General features: G+C 40.7%; 1 protein-coding gene across 1 annotated transcript; it reads left to right on the plus strand.

The window, feature by feature from the left end:
- The first annotated feature begins 180 nt into the window (after positions 1–180).
- Positions 181–20,609, plus strand: LOC149003989 (ABC transporter C family member 3-like). The gene is given in 11 exon segments (XM_089167807.1): positions 181–3,197; positions 3,508–3,594; positions 3,670–4,332; positions 4,418–4,456; positions 4,459–4,584; positions 18,177–18,471; positions 18,569–18,783; positions 18,974–19,279; positions 19,590–19,653; positions 19,809–20,048; positions 20,135–20,609. Coding segments are annotated over 11 exon segments (4,512 nt in total). The 5' UTR covers positions 181–812; the 3' UTR covers positions 20,227–20,609.
- Positions 20,610–22,369: the final 1,760 nt, after the last annotated feature.

Genomic DNA, 22,369 nt, shown 5'->3' on the forward strand with positions numbered 1-22,369 from the left:
AGGGCATGATTTCATCCCATCTACCTGTATCACACACAGTGAATGGAAGAAAAAATATTTTAGAAGACAACATTAAATGTTCATGAAAATGGTTATCACCAATTAGCTGCACAATTTTCATTATATTATTCGTATAGGTTTTGCTTGCTACCCAGAAAAAAAAAATTCGTATGGGTTTTGCACCTTGCTGATGGTATGAGTAAGGGATGATATATCAACGACAGATACTACCCATATGCACTGGAAGATAACCCATATTCACTGATATCAAATCTTCCAGTGGCTTGGCTCTGCTTTTGAAAAACTGTTAAGGTTGTTGTGGGTTCTGTCCCTCGGCGTATTTTGGACTGTTTAGTGATTATCAATGATACATACAATTTATCTGAAACTCCAATCGGAGTATTCCCTAATTTTGGTCGATGCATGGAGTGGGTCTTTCCAGGGACGGTGGCCTTTCCGATTTACAGAAATATGGCGTCGATCACGGGCAGGTTTTTCCAAACTCTGTTCTTCTGGAGACATGTTATGGATTATGGATATGGTAATCTCACTCACGATAGCCGCCTTGACTTTCTGGGTTCCTTCATTCTCTTTTTCTCCAATTTTCTGATGTATTGAATCTCTCTCTAGAAAATGGTATCCCCCTGCCAAGTGATGTCACTTTGACTTCTGCTGCCATGTCTTGCTTTTCGACTTTCGTAAATTTCCTCGAACCCGCCTATATCAGAGAATCTTCGCTACTTGCGAACCAGAAGATCCCTTACCAGGTATCGAATCCAATGGAATAAAGAAGAACGAGTGCGAGCTCGATCATGTCTTCTGATTCAGTACTGCACGGTATCCCGATGTTCCTTGCATTATCTTCCTCCCTAATGTCCTTCGATGACATTCTGTTTTTCAAGCCCATCTTTGTTCATGGGGTTTCCGCTTCATCGCATTTTGTGTTGTTACTTGCTTTGTCCTGTTATTGGATGCGGAAGAGGCTTATAACACCCAAACCCGAACCTTCAATACAGGGGTTGAGGCACACGCCTTTGTACTATCAATTGGCCCTTTTAGCCTGTCTGAGTATTTTTATCTCTAATCTTGTCTTTTGCACTTTAAGCTACTTCTTCTGGTATAAAGATGATTGGTCTAATGGAAGTCTTGTGACCCAATTAGATTTTGTACTCAGAACACTAGTTTGGTTTGCAATCCCTTCTTACTTGTATTTCCAGTTTCGTCCAAATGACCTGAGGTTCCCAATACTACTAAGAATTTGGGGAAGCTTCTTCTTCCTATTGTCTTGTTCCTGTCTGGTTATTGATGCTGTCTCATACAGGAAGCATCACTCGATACCAAAGCAGTCTTGGATTTCCGATATCCTCTCTGCTTCTGCTGGCTTTTTCTTCTTTTATGCCGGGTTCCATAAGAAAGAATCAGCGGATGCCCGTCTACGGGAGCCTCTTTTGGATGTTACTATCGATAGAACAAATGGCAGAGTCAAGAGTACTGGCAGTACTTACTCCACGGCCAATTTCCTTAGTAGGCTAACCTTCTCTTGGTTAGGACCTTTGCTTGCGGTTGGTAACAAGAAAACCATAGACCTTGAAGATGTTCCTCAGCTTGCCACCAGTGACTCAGTTAATGAAGTCTTCACAATTTTCAGAAATAAGCTTGAATCAAATAGTGGCAGTGGTGGCGATAGTGTTGGTCGTGATCAAATAACCACACTGAAGCTGGTGAAGGCATTGATACTTTCGGCATGGGTAGAAATTTTATCGAGTGGAGTATTGGCCCTTGCATATACAGTTGCCTCTTATGTTGGACCATATCTTATTGACAGCTTCGTTCAATATCTCGATGGTGGTCACCAACACAAAAACAAAGGTTACATGTTGGTTTCCATGTTTTTCCTAGCAAAGCTTGTAGAGTGCCTCTCACAAAGGAACTGGTTTTTTAAGTTGCAACTAGTGGGGATTAAAGCTCATGCTGGCTTAGTTGCTATGATCTACAGGAAGGGTCTCGAACTTTCGAATGTATCAAGGCAGGGCCACACTAGTGGGGAGATCATTAATTTCATGAGTGTTGATGCAGCAAGGATTGATAACTTTGGTTGGCATTTGCATGATATATGGTTGGTTCCTATTCAAGTTGCATTGGGACTAGTGATCCTGTACAAGAGCGTTGGGCTTGCTTCAATTGCTGCCCTTCTTGCCACTGTAATTGTGATGCTGGCAAATCTTCCACTAACATCGTTGATAGAGAAGTTCCAAGAGAAATTGATGGGTTCAAAAGATGAAAGGATGAAGGCAACATCTGAGATCTTGAAGAATATGAGGATCTTGAAGCTTCAGGGCTGGGAGATGAAATTCTTGGCTAAGATAGTTGAGCTCCGGAGGATAGAGACAGGATGGTTAAAGAAATATGTTTATATGCTAGCCATGATCAATTCCTTATATTGGGCTGCCCCCACATTTATATCTGTGTGCACTTTTGGATCATGTCTGCTGTTGGGAATCCCTCTAGATTCAGGGAAGATTTTGACTGCACTTGCAACTTTCAGGGTATTGCAAATGCCAATTATTAGTCTCCCAGACTCAATCTCAATGTTAGTTCAAACAAAGGTTTCCCTTGATAGAATTGCTATGTTCCTTGGTCTTGATGACCTACAAGCAGATGTAATACAAAAGCTTCCAGTAGGTAGTTCTGAGATTGCAATTGAGATAATCAATGGGAATTTCTCTTGGGACCCCCATTCCTCTGGACTCATATTGAAGGAGCTTAATTTTCAAGTGTACCATGGCTCAAGAGTGGCTATTTGTGGTCCTGTTGGCTCAGGCAAGTCAAGCTTGCTTTCATGCATATTAGGAGAGATGTATAAAGAGTCTGGGACTATCCATTTACATGGGACAAAGGCTTATGTTGCACAATCACCTTGGATACAGAGTGGCAAGATAATAGATAATATATTGTTTGGTAAAGAGATGGACTTCCAAAGATACGAGAAGGTTTTAGAAGCATGTTCATTGAAGAGGGACCTAGAGATTTTACCCTTTGGGGATCAAACTGTTATTGGGGAGAGAGGCATCAATTTAAGTGGTGGACAAAAGCAAAGAATCCAAATTGCACGTGCTTTGTATCAAGATGCTGAAATTTATTTATTCGATGATCCTTTTAGTGCTGTGGATGCTCATACAGGAAGTCATCTCTTTAAGGTAATTCTCATTTCATATTAAATCTTGATACTTCTAATTGGTGTTATTTGATTTCAAGAATGGAGTTTACATTTGTGCAATATATTCATGACTTAGAAATTTAGGATTTTGTTCCACCCTTGTGATATAGGAAAACAAAGTTTTTTACATAAAAACACAAACACACACAAGAGCATAAATTCAGCTCTATTCTTACTATAATTTATGGTCTTAGGTCTGATAAAATAGTGGCGCTATATTATACTGTCAAGCTCACTTGGCTCAATGAGGTATTTCTAATTACCTTTCTATAATAAACTCTGATTTACAGGAATGTTTACTTGGGCATCTTTGTTCAAAAACTGTGATTTACGTGACACATCAAGTAGAATTTTTACCCTATGCTGATCTCATCCTGGTGAGCATTTATACTCTCCCTCTAACTCAGTTAAATTGTTTAAAAGATGACTTTTAACCTTTTCTTATTGGATAGGTTATGAGAGATGGAAGGATTACACAAGCTGGAAAGTATGAAGACATTCTCTGTTCAGGAACTGACTTTATGGAACTTGTTGGTGCACATAAGAAAGCTTTGACAGCCCTTGATTCTATGGATTGTGGGACTTCTTTGGAAGATTTAGTTACTTGTGAAGAGGATAATCCAAAGTACTCAAAGAAGGCCTTTCAAAAAGATGAAGAAGAAAAAGAAGAGAAGCAGGAATTAATCAATGCTAAAGATGAAAAAATTGGTCGACCAGAAGGGCAGCTTGTCCAAGAGGAAGAGAGGGAGAAAGGCAAGGTTGGTCTGTCGGTTTATTGGAAATACATAACTACAGCACACAAAGGACTACTTGTTCCATTGATATTGTTGGCACAAAGTTTCTTTCAAATCCTCCAAATTGCAAGCAATTATTGGATGACGTGGGCAACTCCCGTTTCAAAGGATGTCAAACCACATGTTAGAGGCTCAACACTCATTTTTGTTTATGTTATGTTGGCCCTAGGAAGCACTCTTTGTGTATTGGTAAGAACCTTGCTAACTGTAACTGCTGGATACAAAACAGCCACACTGTTGTTCAAGAAAATACATTTGTGCATTTTCCGTGCTCCAATGTCCTTTTTCGATTCCACTCCAAGCGGACGGATTCTCAACCGGGTAATTTTGTACACATGCTCTTTTTTTTTTATTGGATATTTGTTTTCTAATTTTAAATTCAAATTCTTTTCATTGTCACATGCAGGCTTCTACGGATCAAAGTGCAGTTGATACGTCTGTTCCTCTTTTCAAACTGGAGGAGTTGCATTCACCGTGATACAACTCCTAGGAATAATTGCAATAATGTCTCAAATTGCGTGGCAAGTTTGCATTGTTTTTATTCCTGTGATTGTGATTTGCATGTGGTACCAGGTATTCCTATTTCCCAAAGCCATGTTTTTATCTTTTCCTGGCGCTTACTAGGCCATATTAATGATTTTGTTCAAATGTATTGTCCCCTAAATTTTCACATGGAACAAAGTTTTTTTTTTTTTTTTTTTTTTTTTTTAAATACCATATCATGGAACAAATTTCCATAGAAACGGTCGAAATTTCGATCGAAATATCTGCATATTTCAAAATCGAAATGAAACTTGTGAGATTTCGTTTGTTAGAATGTTTCACGTGATACAATGAATTTTCGACCGAAACTAGTTGAATTTTAGTCAATTATTCCTTATAAAATCCTCTATCTCGTTCGAAACCCGCATGGTTTCGCAGCTTAGGTTTCAACGTGTATTTGCTGATTTCTCTTATTTTTTGTGATTTCTACCCCATTTTCACCATAATTTCACAACTCCTTTCCTTCAAACAGCCCGTTTGCTCCTCCTTTGCCTTCAAATACCTCATAAGCCATAAGAGTTATTCATGGACCCAAGCCCAAGCCCAAGCTACAAAAGAAACTCTGAGGCTCAAAGTGATATAAGGCCTCTACAAGTACAGAATTTGAAGTATGAGCCATACCCAACAGTTTCAAACTTTTTTTGTTTTTTGTTTTGTTGATTCTTTAACTGAGCCATCACTTGATCTAGTTTTTGTAAACATTCTATCAAACAATTCATGTATGTTGATGATTCTATGTCTGTCTGCAATATAGTTTGTACTTCTCGGTGCCAGTCATTTGTTAATATACTTGAATGGTAACTTTTCAGTGTTTTTCTTTTTGGGGCAAACTACTAGTTTTATTGTGTTTATTATGCTTTTAAATTAGTAGGAGACAAGAAATTAAATAAAATGGAGGCTAGATAAGCCCCAAAACCTAGGGTTGAAACCTTTCTTGAAAAGTACCAATTTCGGTTGAAAAATCAAGATTTTGGTTTTTGGCCATGTCGAAATTGGCCTCAAAACCAAAACCTCGATCCATGTATATTATACTTGATGGCCGATCTAGATAAGCTAGGATATGATATTTTAAACTTGCATAAAAAAAAAAAAAAGAACGCTCTAAAGCTTATAATCTTTAATATTTTAAGATGATTTAGAATCTCACTTATTCACCTATTCACTCCAAATAATCCACTTCCATTTCTTTTTTTTTTGGATGAATAATAATTTAAATTACAGAAGAACAAGAAAAACATACAGAGGGAAGAAAAAAAAGGGGGGAGGGGGAAACCCCAGTCAAGAGGGGGGAAGGAAAGAAGCTGAGAGGTTCCAAGAACTAACAATCACCCTATTTCTTGGAGAGTCAGCAATAGGGGGTGGGGGAGAGACCGGAGTCTCAAAGAAACATCAAAACAGATGGCATTCCAAATCACATCTTTGGATCTAGATTTGTAGGTCCATCTCCTCAGATTACGGTCCCACCAAAGATGGTGCAAAGTGGCGGCAAAGACAAGTTTGCCCACAAGGTCCCAGATAGTGGAACCGGCATAGCTTCGCAGGATCCAATTCCAATCTCGAGCAAAACGATGAGAACGTCGCGGTCTAGGCCAAATGGAGGCAGTGGCTAGGGGCCAAACAAAGCGGGAAATTGGGCAACAGAAAAAAAGATGGTCAATATCCTCTGAACCATTCCAACAACTGGCGCAATTTGGGTTGGCGGGGATGTGGCGGCTGATGAGAAATGCTTGGGTTGGGAGGGCAAGGTTAAGGGCTCTTCAAAGAGTGAGGGCATGGCGTGGGATATGGTTTTTGAACCAAACAATGGGGGGCCAAGGTAAGGGAGGGTAGGGGTCTCTCAGAAGGTTCCAGGCGGAGGCAGTGGTGAAGGGGGTGCATCGGGGGTGGAGCCAAGTAGTGCGGTCACTTGTGGAGGGGAGGAGAGGGGGGAGGGAGGTCCAAACCTGTGTGAGACAAGGGTGGGGGAGGGGGGACCAAATACCATGGGAGATAAAGGTGGAGAGGGGAGTGGTTTTGGGGATACGGGAGTTGTACACGGTTCTGGGGCCAAGGAGATTGTATAAGATACCCATCGGATGCCAGGGGTCCAGCTAGAAGGAGGTGGAGGAGCCAGAAGAGACCAGGATAGAAATGGCAGGGAGGGCACGATCGCGAAGAAGCAGGAGCTTCCTCCAAATCCAGGAGGGATTGGGGGGAAGAGAGACAGTCCAGATGGAGTCAGTCTTGAGAAGGAATGAATAGACCCGAGAGACCCAAATGGAATCATGTTTGGAGGCAATTTTCCATATGAGTTTCAAGAGGCAGGCCATATTCATGTCCCGAATTCGACGGAATCCAAGGCCACCTTCAGATTTAGGACGATAAACGGAAATCCAGCTGATCGGGTGGAGGAATTGGGAAGATTCTTGGCCCTTCCAAAGAAAAGCACAGAAAATGGATTCCAGGGAGTGGATGACAGAGACGGGAAGGGAGAAGATGCCACACCAGTAAAGATAGGAAGATTGGAGGACAGATCGGATAAGCACCGTTCTCCCAGCAAACGAGAGGAGCTTGCTTTTCCAGAGTTGGAGCTTTTTCCGGATATGATCAAGCATAGGGGAGCAATGGTGGCGAGTGAGGTGACCAGGGATGAGGGGGAGCCCCAGGTAGGTCACCGTGAAAGATCCAGGACTGAATCTAGTGAGCGCCAGGAGAGAGGCTCGAGAGGAATCCGAGACACCCGTGAGAAAAATGGAGGATTTCTCAAGATTAACTTTAAGACCCGAGAGGGATTCAAAAATGGAGAGGGAAGACAGGATGGAAGAGATGGAAGAGTGATCTACCTTAGAGAAAATCATGAGGTCATCGGCAAATGCAAGGTGGGTGAGCTTTAGTGATCGGCATTTGGGAATAGGGGAGATGAGAAATTGATCCGTTTTGGATTGGATGAGGTGAGAAAGGACTTCCATAGCTAAGGTGAAAAGGTAAGGGGAGAGGGGGCAACCTTGTTGGATACCAACTCGAGAAGAGAAATAACCAGCCGGGGAACCATTAATGATGATAGAGAAATGAGGGGTGGAGATGCAGGTCTCAATCCAATGGACGAAGGGGGAGGGGAAGCCCATAGCTGATAGGACTTTGTTGATGAAGTCCCACCGAATAGAGTCAAACGCTTTATGCAGATCGACCTTCATTAGGGCAGCAGGGGAGTGGTTGGATCTTTCAAAACCACGGATAATCTCAACACATAGAAGAATATTGTCTGAGATACTCCTACCGGCAATGAAAGCAGATTGGTTAGGGCTAACCAAAGAGGGGATGACCAATTTAAGCCGATTGGCCAAGATTTTGGAGATGAATTTATAAATGAGGTTACAAAGCGAGATGGGACGAAAATCAGAGAGAGAGGAAGCACCTGGCTTCTTGGGGATGAGGCAGAGGAAGGTATTATTGATGGTGGCAAGTTGGGACGGGTTGAGGAAGAAGCTGTGGATGGCATGAATGAGCTCAGGCTCAATGAAATCCCAAGTAGCTAAGAAGAATCCCATACTGAAGCCATCGGGGCCAGGCGCTTTATTGGCTTTATGGGAGCGGATGGCGGAGCGAATCTCATCAGTGGATGGGATAGCACAAAGGGATGGGATGAGAGAAGGGTCCAAGGACTTGTTGGGAAGGGAGGGGTTGAGGGGGAGGTGGGGGGAGGGATGAGGGTGAAAGAAGATTCGAGAAAAAGGAGACAATTTCTTGTTTAATGCTAGGGGGGTCCGAGATCCAAACACCACCACTAGTTAGTAGGTCCGGAATGGAATTGAAATTTTGCCGAGCTTTAAGGGAACGATGGAAGAAAGCGGTATTGGCGTCACCTAGCTCAAGCCATTGGATCCTGGATTTTTGGCGAAGGAAGCTTTCTTCTTGGGAGACAAGAGAGGAAAGAAGCAAAGAGAGGGAGCTTTCTTCCTCAGATAAAGACTAGCAGAAGGGATCATTCTGGAGCATGGATTGGATCCTAGCAAGATTATCCCGACACGAGGAAACTCTAGAGGTAATGTCACCCACCGTAGTTGAGTTCCAAGCGCGGAGGGCAATCTTGGTGTTTCGCAACTTTCGGGCAAATGCCACAAGAGGAAGAGAATGGCAGTGGACAGGTTGGGCCCAGGCCGACATGACAGTGGTCAGGAAAGATGGATTAGAAACCCACATATCAAAGAATTTGAAGGGCTTAGGGCCAAAAGAGGGATGGTTAAGAAGGTTGAGGAAGCATGGGGAGTGATCGGAGAGAAGGGAAGGGCCGAAATGGGCATGGGAGGCGGGGAATTGAATGATCCAATGGTGATTAACAAGAAAACGATCAATTTTGGAGGCAATACGAGCAGATCCAGACCTACGATTATGCCAAGTGAATCGATGGCCAATCCACCTAAGATCAGAAACACCCAAGTCATCGATCCAGGAATTGAAATTGTCAACAGCCACAGGGTCAGGGGGGCTACCTCTAATACGGTCCTTTGAGAAACGAACAATATTGAAGTCACCCCCAATACCCCAAGGTTGACCAATCAAGGAAGAGGAAATCAGGCGAAGGTCGTCCCAAAGAGGGGCTCTATCCAGCAAGCGATTGAAACCATAGACAATAGAGAGGAAGAAAGAAGGGGAGGAGGAAGAGGATAGATGAAGATGAAGAAATTGGGCAGAAGAGGACATCAAATTGATTTGGAATATAGAGGGATCCCATAGGACCCAAATTCGGCCATTTGGGAAATGAGAATAGTTAGAGAGGAAGGACCAAGTAGGGGCAATGGAGTTGGCAATCCGATGGGAGTTCTCAACCTGAACATGGGTCTCTAACAACCCCACAAGAGAGGCTTTAGATTCCCGAATTGAGTGTTTTATCTCAGCTTGTTTTGCAAGGGAGTTGAGGCCCCTAACATTCCAAATAATGAAATCAGTCATTCAAACAACCATGGGTAATGGCATCATTCAAGCAGCAAGGGGAGGGGGGCTCATACAAGCTAAAGGGGGGGTGGGGGAACCATTCTGTTTATTATGCATGCAAGGTTGAAGCTCCAAACTGAGGTACTGGGGAGTCTCACACCGGGATGAACCAATGGGGGATGGGGATTCAAACATATCAGGGTCTATGGTAGAGCTGGAGCCAGGGGAAGGTGAGGGGGTGAAGGAAGGCGCGGTGGTGGGATTTTGGTGTCCAGTGATAGGCTTAGGCGAGGTGATAGAGGAGGGCAAAAGTGGAGTTAGTGGAAGTATGTTGGTTGGGCTGGGGGTTAGGAGTCTTGGAGAAGTCTCGTGTGGTTCAGGCCTGGTTATGGATCGGTTGAAAGAACAAAGAGGGTTGGGCTTTAAAAGAGGGTTTAAGTTATGATGGTTCAGAGGATACCCATATTGAGAGGAAATGGGCCGTGGGCTAATAGAAAAAGGCCCACGAGACAGGTGATGGTTAGAAAGCAAAGGAGTGAAAGGCGGTTTTGTGAGGGTCGAGGAGGGATTTAAGATATTATCCAAAGGTCTTTCGGTGGACTGGGATAAGGGTAGAGTTTGGGTGAAGGGTTGAGAGGGGAGGTGGCTTGAAAAGGAGGTCTGCAGAGGCTCAGGGATCGCGACAATCTCAAGGCTAGTACGAGAGGGGAAAGATACCTGGGAGCAGCAAGCCTGACGAACCAGGGATCTCGGCGACCCAGGGGCAGAGAGCTTGAGGATGCCATCACCAACAGAGGGCTCGCCAATGGTGGGAGGATCTGGTACAGTAGGTGCATGAGGACAGAGACAGACAGCCGAGATCAGCAGTAGCCAGAGAAGTAGCAGACGGCGACCTAGCAGCAGCAGCGACAGACATCGAGGGAGGAGCAGTCTTACGGAGACTATTCTTCTTCCTCCTACGCCTGTAAGTTTTGTCGGAAATAATGGCCGCCGACGGAGGATCATCATCAGCAATTGGGATGGAGATGATTTCCAGTCGATCGATCAGTCTTTCAGGGATGCTCGACACCAGCGGCAACATAACCTCAATCGAGGAGGAGAAGGCAGCAGCGGACGAGCCGGCAGAGGTGAAGGAGAAGAAGCACGATCAAGAACCACAGAAGAAGGTGTAGACAAAGGAGCTTCAGGAGGCACAAGAACTCCAGAAACAGGCGCAGCGGCAACAGGAACGATGCAGGCAATGCATTTATGAGTATCATGGCCAAAAGCAAGACACAGAGAGCACCACGTGGGGACCCAGTCGTAGACGATGACTTGGTTTAAGTGAGTACCCGAATCATCAGCAATGGAAATACAGGGAGGCAGGGGCTTGGATGCTGGAACTTCAATACAAAGTCTAGCATAGGAGAGCCTTTCGAGCCTGGAGGTCTTCAGGTCAGAACGAAGAGGACGACGTAGCGCTGAGCCAATGCGACTCAAGCATTCCTTACTCCAGAATTCCAGCGGGAGGCCAGGCAGGTTGATCCAAAGGGGGAGGGAGTTGAGATCGACTCGACGAAGGGGCATAGAAGGAGTCCATGGCTTAATGAAAATTGGTGCTTTACCAACATACCAGGGGGAGCCATCAATGGCCTTGGATTGGCAGGAAGGGGAAGAGAAATTGAACAACAAGATGCCATCCTCGATAACAAACGTATCCATGGAGCCAAGCGACTTCCATTGTTTAGAGAGAGAAGCTTTGATAATGCCGAGGGATGGGCAGGGACCAAAAAACTGTCCCAAGACAGCATTCTTCCAGCGATGAATCTCAGGCGCAGTTGCAGAGGCGGGGCAATGAACCAGGGGGATGGGAGAGTTAGAAGGGGAGGGAGGGAAGTAGGAGAGGTTTTTGCTAGAAGCCGGTTGATGGAAAAGTGTGCTCCAGGCATGAGGGAGAGGGGTAGGGTTGATAGAGGAGGGGTTCACAGGTGCAGACGAGACTGGCGGGGGGTGGTGGTGGTGGTGTCGATGGTGGCGGAGATAGCAGGGGGGAGGATGAATGGAAAGAAGAAGCGAGGGGTTTGGAACAGGCGATGGAGGTTAATGACAAAGATGGAGAAGGGAGGATGGGAGGGGTGGAGGATTTAGTGATATCGGTGGAAGCAAAGGTGGCGGAGGCGGGGGCGGAGGCTATGGTTGTGGCGATGGTAACGGTGGAGGTGGCGGTGGAGGAGTGGACGGCGATGGTAGTGGGAGGGAGGGGGAGCAAGACTGTGTTGTCATTCCTCATATCTCCACTTCCATTTCTTTGTAAACTATCATAGTGATTTACACTACCTTATTTTACTTGTTTTCTTCACTAGCACCCTTAGTAGTTAATTGGCTAGTCGTATGATACTGCACATGATGTTGCTTTTGGAGCATTTTCACCTTGCTAGACTAGACTATGGATGTGGTTGATAACATGGTAAGAGATCATGTTGATGACTCATACAAAAGGATGCAATTTGGGTTTAGTCTTGTGGGAAGGAAACCTCCAATGACTGAGAATGCGTTTGAGTAGGTGATCCAGAACTAAAGGCACATACTGGAAAGGAAACCTAATGGATCAGGCCCATCAATGGATTAATGATATGACCCAAATCAGCTTATGGCTTTCATAGGCTAGGACTATTTCAGTGGGTTAAAGTTAGCCCACATGTGATGACCTTCATGAGTTAAACTTAAGCCCAAGTCTAGTCCTTGAGAAATTCATCAAAGTCAATTAAAGGGGGTTGTACTTCAAAAATAAAGAACTCATTGTCAAAGGAGTTTTTTTTTGTTAAAAGGTAGGTAGGTAGTGATTGAGTCATTATTAGGTGGGTGTTAACAAGTGATTGGATGGTATATTTAATGTTTATGTTTTATAGAATAACTATATGAAGGGACTAATGTAAGAAGGAAATTCTTACACAGGGAACCTCCAATGGTTGTGGTGGGTTATCCTATTGGAGAACGAGTGATAAACTTTTAAGTAGAAAATTCAACCTTGTTTCGTGTTCCTTCTTTTTATTGGGGAATAAAGAACTTTCAATAACTATTTAAAATAGTATTCCATGCATATGTGCGGCATTTCTTCTCCTCAAAAATTGCAACTTTTTAGGACCATAGTACTATATTGTGCATTTACTATTCATTTTCTACATGCAGACAATCAGCCCTCAATTGGACTCCTTATTTATACTTATTATATCCCCTTCAAAAGTGCGGGCCTTGGTGCAACAGTTGGTGGACCATAGTTGTAGCCCCGAGGTCAAGGCATCGAAACAGTCTCCTAGCAAAAATTATTTGGGAAAGACTACATTGGAGAACCCCCCCCCCCCACTGCTTGTGTGGAAGCCTTTGGCACTGGGTTCACCCTGTAACCCCTTCAACCAAAGAATGCCTTTCCAATTCCTTGGTTTCCATTTTTTTGTCCCTTCTCTCCTCCCAACAATAGCAATTCTTCATCTTGGATGCTTCAATAAACAAGGGCACTCTTGTTGGAATTTTGTTAGAAAATAAGCTTTAATCTTCCAAAACAGTAGCTGAACTTGAAAGAGAATAGAGAAGAAGAAAGAGATGAAGAAGCAACAACAATGGCCTGCGATTCTAGCTTAGCACTCCTAGAATCGCAGCTTCTTATTTATAGATATCAGTAGTCTAGATTACAACTTGAGAAGAAAGCCATCTTACCCTCTAAAAAAGGAAATAAAGAGTACAACTTATGGGCTCAAGAATCTGTCCAAAATAGAAAGTGTAGAAAAAAGGAAAGTTCTAAAAATAGAAACTAACCTAAAATAGAAACTATGCTTTCTAGAAATTTCCAAAACTTGTGTAGCAAGATTCCTACGCTAGAAATAAAAAGTAGAGTAGTATATCTGAAAAGGAAACAAAGAACAATGGCAAAATACTGTTCATGTTATTGTTCATGTGAATAGTAAAACAATTCAAAACTTGCGTATACTTCAACACTTCCCCTCAAGATGGAGTATACACAAAGCAAACTTCAACTTGCACAATAGGAATAAACTTGAAAGGTAGAACCAATCTTGAATGTATAGCAATAGCAGATTTTGATAAACACTGAGAGAACTGCACCCAAGAGATATTCAACACCAACTTAAAAAAAAAACTTTAAATCTTCATGTCAAGCGAACCATCCAATAATAAAAACAATTGACGATATTGAAGACGAACATAGTCAATAAGTATAGTAGCATCAAAAGGCACTATCCAAATAATGCCAGTAGTAGGGAGGAATCACCACACTAAATCTTCAAAATTGTAGCTCCAATGTCCATATAAGCGCTTTGCAAGAAGGCAAATATGGGTAGGTAAAAGGAAATATTAATTACTGTGGACTAAGTAGGTAGGTAAAAGACAATATGGGTTACTCTGGACCAAGTAGGTAAGGTAAAAGACAATATAGGTTACTGAGGACCAAGTAGGTAAGTAGTATGGGTTACTATGGACCAAGTAGTTAGGTAAATGACAGTATATGTAAAGATAGGTAATGGTATTGTTGTAGAATGCCATAAGTTGAGGACAAAGATCTTCACAAATAATATCCATCAGCACATCTTGAGTAGATATAGAATAAGATACCATTCTCCCCCTCACGTGTAGCATTATACGTGGACAATTAATGACAACCAATGACCAATATCCAATTTAAAAAGATCCCAAGCAACAATTTCCAATGTAGTTCTTTATGGTATAAATAGTCTTTAAGTAAATAAGATCCCAAGAAAATATAGTTTCCAAGTTCTCCTCATGGTAGGAAATGTTGTAATGTGGTAAATTTATAGTATCAGTGGTAAATATAGTCCAATGGCGAGGAGTTATGGTATATATGGGATTTAATAAAAAGCAAAATATGGACGAGGAGGGAGAGGCATAGGTTCAACTATGGATAATCTAGAACAATAAAAAAGCAAAATATGTGTAGTACTAAAGATGGGTAGAATTTTTATTTGTTAGAAACAGCAGTAGTCAATGGAGTAGAACCTAGCTGATACTAAATTCAGGTCTGAGATGTTGAGAAAATCTTAGAAGAAACAGAGTAGGTACAAGTCTTTATGGAAAAAAAAACTTGCAGAAAATTAATTCCACCCACGAAACAAGGAATGGAGATCTGAACATGCTACATATTAGTGATGAAGTTCTTTTTTTTGGATAAATAAATAATATATTAAAAGCAACAAGCAAAACTACAGGAGAAGATTACAAAGGAACTAAAAAAAAGAGGGGGGAGGGGAGGAGCAAGGAGCTCAAGAGGGGGGATGAGAGAGCAGCTGAGACCCTAGAAACTAACAATTAACCTATTTCTAGGGTTGTCGGCAACAGGGGGATGGGGGAGGGATAGCAATCTAGAAGAAACATCAAAGTAGATGACTTTCCAAATCAAGTATAAGGATCGAGATTTAGGAGTTCATCTTCTAAGGTTGCGCTCCCACCAAATGTGATGGATGATGGCGCTAAAGACTAGCTTGCCAAGGTGATCGCAAATGGAGTGACTAGCAAAATTCCTCGAGGTCCAAGACCAATCACGAATAAACCCGTGTGAGTGTTAGGGAGAGCATGGTTGAGAGCTCTCCAAAGGGTGAGGGAATGACGGGGAATGTGGCCTTTGAACCAAACCAAATGGGACCAGGGGATAGGGGGATGGGGAGAGAAGATTCCAATCAGAGGAAATGGTAAAGGATTTGGAAGGCGAAGGGGACCAAATGGTGGTATCTCGGGACAGGTTGTGGATAGGGGGGAGAGATACCACCATTTGGTCCCCTTCGCCCTCCAAATCCTTTACCACTTCCTCCGCTTGGAATCTTCTCCGATCCCCCCATCCCCCTGCCCCCTGGTCCCATTTGGTAGGATGAATAGAATCAAGAGAAAAAACAAAAGAGATGGTAGCAAAAGACAAGGAAAATAAAGGGCTCATGGTAGTAGAATGAGCAAATAACAGAGGTTCCAGATTAGACACACAACAACTTCAATGAGACCCATAATGAGAGGAAAAGTTAATACCTAGAGGGGAAAATGAAACTCCAAAAGGGCAGGTTGAGAAAATTACCAGATCAGAAACTTTGAAGCCAAGTATAGGTCTCAAACAGGCTCAAAAAACAAAGGTCTAGAATCAACAGGGTAAGGGGATCAAGCCACCATGATTCCTTCAGACAGGGATCAAGTCTTTCTTCTAGGTAATTATGCTCAGTCCTTAAAATCTTAATAGCATCAGAAGTGTAGTGGTACACAAAAGACACTTCCAACAATTCTGGAAAATGTAACCAGAAACAACTGTAGGCATGATCTCCATAATATAGGGTAATAAAAATTTCGATCCTTCATGCCTTGGCAAGAAGAAGATTTAGTACATAGCTTGAGCAACAAGTAGGCTTGTAGAACAACACTGTTTAGGCAACAACAGCTTACTGCAAGTAGAGTTGAATCTTTATGAAGACAACTCTCAGAATAGCATAAAAAAATTGAATCTATCTCTAATCGAAAATGACTCTCAAACCGGCAATAGATTATTTCTCTGATACCATGTTAGAAAATTAGCTTTAATCTTCCAAAACAGTAGCTGAACTTGAAAGAGAATAGAGAAGAAGAAGAAGCAAGAGATGAAGAAGCAGCAACAATGACCTGCGATTCTAGCTTAGCACTCCTAGAATTGAAGCCTCTTATTTATAGATATCAGTAGTCTAGATTACAACTTGAGAAGCAAACCATCTTGCCCTCTAAAAAAGGAAATAAAGAGTACAACTTATGGGCTCATGAGCTCATGACTCTCCAAGATAGAAAATGTAGAAAAAGGAAAGTTCTAAATAGAAACTATGCTTCTAGAAATTATCAAAACTTGTGTAGCAAGATTCCTATGCTAGAAATAGAAAGTAGAGTAGTATATCTAAGAAGGAAACAATGAACAATGGCATAATACTGTTTACGTTACTGTTCACATGAACAGTAAAACAGCCCAAAACTTGTGTATACTTCAACAATTTTTTTTACTCCATATCCACAAAGTGAATATTTTTGTATATATTTTTTGATTGGGAGTCCATAAACTGAAAGTTCCCTGCCTACAGTTCTCTACGTATCTTCATTGGATTCAGGTTAAAAGCAAGCATATTTATCCTGCTAGCAATGATAACAATTTTTTTTCCCTAGTAGACCCCCATGGACTTTGTATTCCTCTCATTCTTTACCAGCATCTAATCTGTTGCCTCCTCACTAGCCCCAAAAATTCAGAGTAGTAGTGGGAAAATATATTTGGTGGATTTTGATTTGCCATGTGGCCATTTCAGAAAACAGAGCTAACCGTGATTTGTGATCCTCTTAATGCAGTTTGCTAAGCTTCCATAAGCTCAGTAATTATGACATTGGAGGATCATATTGTAGCTTTTACAATAAGAGTGTGTTTAAGTGCAAGCACAACAATAGCATGCAAATTCATTTGCTCATGAATTGGTCGAGATCTCATTGTCCAATAGAAGTATGTGCAAATTCATTCACAAGGATGTGGAATGGGATCATGTTGAGAATGGAGCAAAAGTCTCTTTAGTGTGGGGTACTCCAAAAGAGTGCCAGACAAATATCAATGGCAACTGCCACTCCATAATGTATCCGTCCAATTCCATCCGTCTTACAAACTACATGCACATCAAAATGGAATCTCCTTTCTCATTATGGTCAGGCTACACTGTAGTATCACTGCTTGAGAATTGTCTCCATCTTAGGACACCTAGCTATTGCCAAGAGATTAGCGAACAAATTATTTGCATTTGTATTAAATGGAGAAATTTGATAATTTCTTTCCAATTAAGATATTAAGTTAGGGAAGATTAAATGCAGATACAAGTACAGCAATATCTTATTTGTATCCGAGTAGCATAACCTTTATTTGAGTTAAATATTCAAGTCCACTAAGGATTCGGGTATCTGAATTCGGATCAGATAATATTTGGTTATTTTTATTAATATTCTTATATATGAATGAAAATAGTCTAATATTAAGACAGTTGTTTGTACTGGATCAGAGGACCAACACATATATAGTATAGAACGCATATAAATTATAATTTGACATGTTGCTATTGGAGTGGATACATTTATAGCTGGATTTATATCCAATATATGTAGATATCAAATAATATCAGGATCCATATCCAATTACTTTCCAGATAAATACCTAAGTGAGTGAATTTAGATCTAGAATCAATATTTTCGATCCATTTAAACATCAGGTCAAAGGTTATACTCTTTAATTTAAGTCGCAAGGCAGCCTATTGTGCTGACTCTAATCATAAGATCTATAATGTCTTTGGTTAAACAATGCCCATCTTGGAATAATTGCTCTCTTCCCAGATTGTTCAAGCTTGCTACAGAGCCATTCTCCAAAACTACTCTCTTTTTTTCCCAAAGCAAAGTAAATTTTCTGTTTTTAAAGTATAAGTATGTAAATCTAAAATTCTCATTGCTGCAAAGCAAGACATCCCAAAGTTATCTTTCAAGGAAATGGGACCTCATATGGTTTTCTATTCAGATATTCACATAGATTGTTGATGTTACAATTTAAGAATTATAATTGGGAAATTCTACATCGATAAGATTATGTCATGCACAGAAATTTACTTTTCCTATTAATCATATGTATGTTATACATTCATTTTTATTGCATTTTCATTTTTTTAATAACTTGTATTATTTTTCAGCAATACTACATTTCGACGGCACGAGAACTTGCACGGCTTGTTGGAGTTTGCAAAGCTCCAATTATACAACACTTTGCTGAGTCTATTTCAGGATCATCAACAATCAGGAGCTTTGATCAGCAACCAAGATTCATGGAGACGAATCTCAAACTAATAGATTGTTATTCTCGGCCCAAATTTTATAGTGCTGGTGCAATAGAGTGGTTAAGCTTCCGCTTGAATATATTATCATCCCTCACATTTGCCTTATTTTTGGTTTTCTTGATTGCAATTCCAGACGGAGTAACTGATCCTGGTAAACAATTTCAACTAAATGTTTTCAAAATCATCTTTTAGGCTCCCATGATTGATTACATGTATGAGTACATGAACTTGATTTTTTTCTTTTAAAGGTGTTGCGGGTTTAGCAGTGACATACGCCCTAAGTTTGAATATGCTACAAGCATCGTTCATGAGGAATCTCTGCAATCTTGAGAACAACATCATATCAGTTGAGAGAATTCTTCAATACACATGCATCCCTAGTGAACCTCCTCTTGTAATAGAGATGAATAGGCCTTTTCATGATTGGCCATCTCATGGAAAAATTGATATTGTTAATTTGCAGGTATCTTTTAGCTATCCAATTCTCTATTCCTTCTTTATTTTATTATCCTTCCTTGAAATTTTCTCTAAGAAACGGGTTGAGGCTGCAGGTAGGATCTCTCTGTAATTGACTGATGACTGGTTAACCAACATTATTATTAATGCCAACCAGAAATTGTTTTTTATTTTATGCCCAATGGTTACTGGTATAGGTCCGTTACGCCCCACACCTTCCTCTTGTATTGCGGGGTCTCTCTTGCACTTTTCCTGGAGGAATGAAGACTGGCATTGTTGGGCGAACGGGTAGTGGTAAATCAACTCTCATTCAAGCACTCTTTCGCATTGTAGAACTTGCAGCTGGTCGCATTATGATTGATGGTGTTGACATCTCTAAGATTGGAGTCCATGACTTGCGGTCAAGATTAAGTATCATTCCACAAGACCCAACCATGTTTGAGGGCACTGTGAGAAACAATTTGGATCCACTTGAAGAGCACACAGATGAACAGATTTGGGAGGTTAGTTTATTTCCATTTGGTGAACACTCAAAAAAGTTACATTGGAAAAATATAGTCTGCCATCACTTGTATTGTGGTTGGGACTGGAACCTAATGGATTCCCAGCTTATGCCAGAGAAACATCCTGCTTTGGTTGATCCTGTAATGTCAAACTTGTAGGCATTACCTGGACTGTCGGCCCCTCTCTTCCTTTCTTTCTAGCCATTCGAGTCATTGGATGATTAGGACCCACTTTGATGGTCAGCTGCATTTGCTTGGTTCTAGTAATTGTGTTTGTTAGGAAGTTGATACACAATATTTGTCGTTTCAGGCTCTGGATAGGTGCCAGCTTGGAGATGAAGTAAGGAAAAGTGAAGGGAAGCTTGATTCTGCAGGTTTTCTTCTTCTTCTTCTACTTGTTAGTTATTACTTATATTAGCATGTTCAACAGTATACAATCTCTCAGGTTCTTTGACAGCCAATTTATTCATAATTTTGTGGTATAATCTAATTCCGACTGTGCTTCCTAACCATATATGTAATGTTACAGTTACTGAGAATGGAGAGAACTGGAGCATGGGCCAGAGGCAGTTAGTGTGTTTAGGCCGGGCACTACTCAAGAGTAGCAAAGTGTTGGTTCTTGATGAAGCTACTGCTTCAGTGGATACTGCAACTGATAACCTCATCCAACATACACTTAGGCAACACTTCTCAGAATCTACGGTTCTCACGATTGCACATAGGATAACATCTGTTCTAGATAGTGATATGGTCCTACTACTTGACAATGGTTAGTACCATCAAATGCGTCCATTTTTACCCCTCTGTCCAATCTTTTGAAGTGATCTAGTTTAACACATATTTTGTTTCGAGCAGGCCTTATCGTAGAATATGACTCTCCAGCCAGATTACTAGAGAATAAGTCATCGTCATTCACGAAACTTGTGGCTGAGTATACTCAGAGGTGAAATAATTCTGCTTGTGAAAGATTTTACTGATATTTGACTGGAAAAATGTATTTTGATATTGATGAATAGTATTTTGGACAAAATGGGTTGAAGAGGTGTTGAGGTTGCATTAATTTGAGACATGATATATCATGTTGAAACTCTCTCAAATCCATTGGGTATAAAGTAAATTTAATCCTAGTAGAATAGATGTTTGCCTTTTTCTGGGCTGGTAATTGCACAAGAAAGACAGAAAGGGTTGCCTTGCTGAATCACCACCCTTAGCTTTATGTGGTGATCCAGTCTAACAGTTGAGAGAGGTTGCCTTGCTTTTTGTCAATCACTGGTTGATGGTCATGTATTTGTTTTTCTTCAAAAAAATTAAATATTAGTTTCAGTGAACGGTAAAGAAGATTATTCATTTATCTTGGCGTTTGGCTCTATATGGTAGTTTTTTTATTTGCTGCAGCGGCTACAGACTGCAGCCAACCGTTGAGATTTTGCCACATTTACAAAAAGTAATTAGACGGTGTAAAATCGAATGACGGGTTTTGTTGCAAATACAACTTTTAATTTTACATTTGATGGTTTAAAAGTTTATGAATTTACAAAGTGAAACCTCTGACTTCACCCCTGTTGTTAGTCAGCTCCACGAGTTTAAAATCTTGAATGCAACATTTGCGACGTCTGTGCTGCAGTCTCAGAATGGATGATGTCATATGATGCTTCTAGTGGCTTGGCTCTACTTTGGAAAAACTCTGTTGAGATGTCAATGCAGGGTTGGTAGAGTGATAAGATTCATATTTTTCAGTAGAGAGGTCATGGGTTTAACCCTTGCAGACGACAAAACTCCCTCTGAGGATGTAATCGAGGTGCACGCAAGCTAGTCCGAAAAAAACTCAGACAAAAAAAAGATAAAAGAAACTACTCTTGAGATTGTTCTATATTTTGTCTCGTAGCAAAATTTGGAATGTGTAGTGATCATCAATGACACATTCAATTTTCACGTAACCTATGTTTAGCAACTTTTATGTATATTATATTAATTATTTAAAAAATTTTATGGGAAATATATGCGAATTATTTGTTAGGAAGTTGTTGAGATTGTGATGTATGAGGGTTATGTATGGAGAAGTTTAAAAGGATATTGGATCATCTTTCTATAGGTATAACAATGTGTTTTCTTGATGCTTTTTTGAATCACACAGTGGTAGGTAAAAATTTCAGTGAGTCTTGTGTGGACCTCACCCTTCATTGTGTGATTTAAAAGTGTAAGGAGAACACATTGTTTTCCCATGACACGAAGCTAAGCCAAACCCTCAAAGGTATGGGTGAGTTATAACTACAAAGTTGGTTTGTCTATTTAAGGGAATAATATTTATTTAAAAGAACAAAGAACAAAGAAAAAGAAAAAAAAAATTATTATTTAACTATCCTTTTAAGGTTTACTCAGGAGTTCGCATTGTCTTCCCCGAGAGTTGTTGACCACGAACTAAGTGGACCCAGAGGGTTAGGATGATGATGATGTTTATTTTTTTAAAATATTTTATTATTTTTTACTTGTGGGTCTCACATAATTTGTGGTTATAATGTTGTCGGGGGAGCACATAATGCTTCTCGTTCGAAGAGATGTTCTACACACATTGCTCAGTCTATAATGACCGAGAGGTTACGGGTTTGACTTTACATGTAATATTTATTTATGTGTAAAATACTTGTGCACATATTAACGAATTTGAATTAAATATTTCTATTTATTTATGTTGGAAATGTTCCTATCAATGCTATTTATTTATGTTGGAGATATACGTGCAAGTAAGGTCAAAGTATCCACAATATAATACAATATTAGTCCATATGTATCCATATTGGGCATTTGACCCATATGATACATTTCAATCTCTATATTTGAATTGCACTAAAAATATATTGGTCAATACGATAAAACAATCGAAACCGGATGATACGTCTCTTAAAATTACCTGGGGATACGAGACTCGTACCCATATTTAAACCTTTTTTTGTTTTTTTTTTCTTTCGGTGAAACATATTTAAACCTTGGCTGCAAGTATCAGTAAGTTTATACATATGGGAATGTCAGCATCAAAATATATGTTTGAATCGTGTCTTTTCTATTACAAAAAAAGAAAGAAAGTACAATCGT

This window comes from Hakea prostrata, chromosome 9 (assembly GCF_041222555.1).
Source record: "Hakea prostrata isolate BN-2017 chromosome 9, UWA_Hpros_2, whole genome shotgun sequence".
In the NCBI taxonomy this organism is placed as follows: Eukaryota; Viridiplantae; Streptophyta; class Magnoliopsida; order Proteales; family Proteaceae; genus Hakea; species Hakea prostrata.